This window comes from Puntigrus tetrazona, chromosome 14, assembly GCF_018831695.1.
Source record: "Puntigrus tetrazona isolate hp1 chromosome 14, ASM1883169v1, whole genome shotgun sequence".
In the NCBI taxonomy this organism is placed as follows: domain Eukaryota; kingdom Metazoa; phylum Chordata; class Actinopteri; order Cypriniformes; family Cyprinidae; genus Puntigrus; species Puntigrus tetrazona.
The window spans coordinates 25,896,789-25,899,288 of NC_056712.1; the positions used below are offsets into that span (position 1 = coordinate 25,896,789).

At 32.4% G+C, this 2,500-nt stretch overlaps 2 protein-coding genes across 2 annotated transcripts in view; both read left to right on the forward strand.

The window, feature by feature from the left end:
* LOC122357974 (sialoadhesin) overlaps nucleotides 1-793 on the forward strand; it is a 7,510-nt gene extending 6,717 nt beyond the window's left edge. Inside the window, exon 8 of the mRNA XM_043257682.1 lies at nucleotides 624-793. Within this exon, the coding sequence (XP_043113617.1) occupies nucleotides 624-716 (93 nt within the window). The 3' untranslated portion in view covers nucleotides 717-793. The remainder of the gene's footprint in view (nucleotides 1-623) is intronic.
* Nucleotides 794-2,327: 1,534 nt separating this feature from the next.
* The window catches only part of xrcc1 (X-ray repair complementing defective repair in Chinese hamster cells 1), an 18,480-nt gene continuing 18,307 nt past the window's right edge, over nucleotides 2,328-2,500 (forward strand). Inside the window, 1 exon segment of the mRNA XM_043257710.1 lies at nucleotides 2,328-2,475. The gene's annotated coding sequence lies outside the window, so the exon portion shown is untranslated.

Genomic DNA, 2,500 nt, shown 5'->3' on the forward strand with positions numbered 1-2,500 from the left:
GTAAAAAGAATGTTATGTGATAATAATAATAATAATAATAATAATAATAATAATAATAATAATAATAATACAATAATACATTACATTTGTTTAATTTAGTTTATAATTTTTCTTTTTGTTTTTAAAAAAGTTTTACATTCTGAGATTGTTTATTTAGATGTTTTTCTTTCCATTTTCTTATCTTTTATAATTCAGTTTTTTCCAATTATGTTGTGTGGAGGCAAAAGTAAACACATTAATACACATTTATATCTTTTATTATTATTAAAAACATTGTTTTGGAGTATGCTATATTTTTTAATTTTAATATATAAGTAATAAATATACTTTCTTTATTAAAAGCCTACATTGTAAAACCTATTTTAATTTTAATTCTGTATTTATTTATTTGTAATGTTTAATTAGAATGCTTATTTTTAAATCATTTATTTATTTATTTGTACTGTTTAATTAGAACCTTTTTTTAATTTATTTTTTATTTTTAAATAATTTATTTATTCCTTTATTTTACTTATTCCTAAATGTCCAACATAAACATATATTGAACATTATAAGACATTCTAGAAATGCTAGAAATGTCTTAATAAGAGTATTGTATGATAAAGCAGCGGTGTGTGTTTCAGCTGTATAAGAGACAGAGACGAGGAGCGAGACGTCAGAGAGTGATCCCCGTCACGACAGACTCAGACACAGCCGTCTATGTGGAGGTCATCTGATGATGTGTGTGTGTGTGTGTGTGTGTGTGTGTGTGTGTGTGTGTGTGTGTGTGTGTGTGTGTGTGTGTGAGTGAGTGAGTGAGTGTGTGTGTGTGTGTGTGTGTGTGTGTGTGTGTGTGTGTGTGTGTGTGTGTGTGTGTGTGTGTGTGTGTGTGTGTGTGTGTGTGTGTGTGTGTGTGTGTGTGTGTGTGTGTGTGTGTGTGTGTGTGTGTGTGTGTGTGTGTGTGTGTGTGTGTGTGTGTGTGTGTGTGTGTGTGTGTGTGTGTGTGTGTGTGTGTGTGTGTGTGTGTGTGTGTGTGTGTGTGTGTGTGTGTGTGTGTGTGTGTGTGTGTGTGTGTGTGTGTGTGTGTGTGTGTGTGTGTGTGTGTGTGTGTGTGTGTGTGTGTGTGTGTGTGTGTGTGTGTGTGTGTGTGTGTGTGTGTGTGTGTGTGTGTGTGTGTGTGTGTGTGTGTGTGTGTGTGTGTGTGTGTGTGTGTGTGTGTGTGTGTGTGTGTGTGTGTGTGTGTGTGTGTGTGTGTGTGTGTGTGTGTGTGTGTGTGTGTGTGTGTGTGTGTGTGTGTGTGTGTGTGTGTGTGTGTGTGTGTGTGTGTGTGTGTGTGTGTGTGTGTGTGTGTGTGTTCATCTTTACTCTGCTGTTATTCTTGTATCAACTCACCTCCAGAAATAAAGCAGTAAAATGAAGGGTGTCTGGCATCTCAAGATCAGTGCTTCATGTGGGATTATTTTATTTTGTTTCCAGTATGCTTTAAAAACTTTTTCTATTTTTATTCTCTTTTTATTTTATTATTTACAGTGTTTTAATTTTAGTTTTTAATTTATATAATATTAAGGAAAATGTTATATATATATATATATATATATATATATATATATATATATATATATATATATATATATATATATATATATATATATATATATTTTTTTTTTTTTTCTTAATAAAACATTTTTGTAATTTATTTTATCAGTCTTTTTTCTCATTTGTTTTAAAGGAACATTATGGTTGACTGAAAAATAAAATAAACATTAACTGAACTAAAATGTAATGAAAAGAAAATAACTTACTATAAAATGTTAGTTTGAAAACTGGTTTAATTTATCATTTTAGTTTTGTTAACTAACAATGCAATCCGAAATTCATAAAAGGCATGTTATTTTTTTAATAAATTAATCTGTTATGTATGCAATAATTATCAACAGTTAAAGGTGCATTTTCAAACTCTCAGATGAATGAAGGTTTTCATTAAATTACTAGCTATGCTATGTTTGTATACACTAATATCAAGAAAAGATGCCTTAAACATGACTGATAACTGACATTATTGTAGCTTATTAATAAGTCTTAACCAAACAGACATAAAGAAGCACATATATGTCCTTATGTTGTGCAACATTTTATAAGGACAATATATTCATAAAACACTACATTCTTAAAAACGAAAAGCTCTGAGGACATGTGCTAAATTGCTAAATCCGATATATTCTTCACATTTAAAATAGATAATCTAAAAAATAAAATAAGACAGCTGTCCGTTTGCGTGACTCTTTTTATGTAACGCCTTTAATAACGGCCACTCAAAAGGACTTTTATTCTGTAGCCAGGCGCGTCCGGTCCCGACTTCCCGTGAGGCGGCGCTCTGATACGGCGGCGGGCGGAAGTGACGTCCCGTGTTGTGGCTCGAGAGGGAGTTTGTAAGCGGCTTCGCGTCTCTCAGACTACTTTAAACCACATAAACTGGTTTTCGTGATCCTGACCTCGGTACGGTGTTCTGTTTGTGACGAAT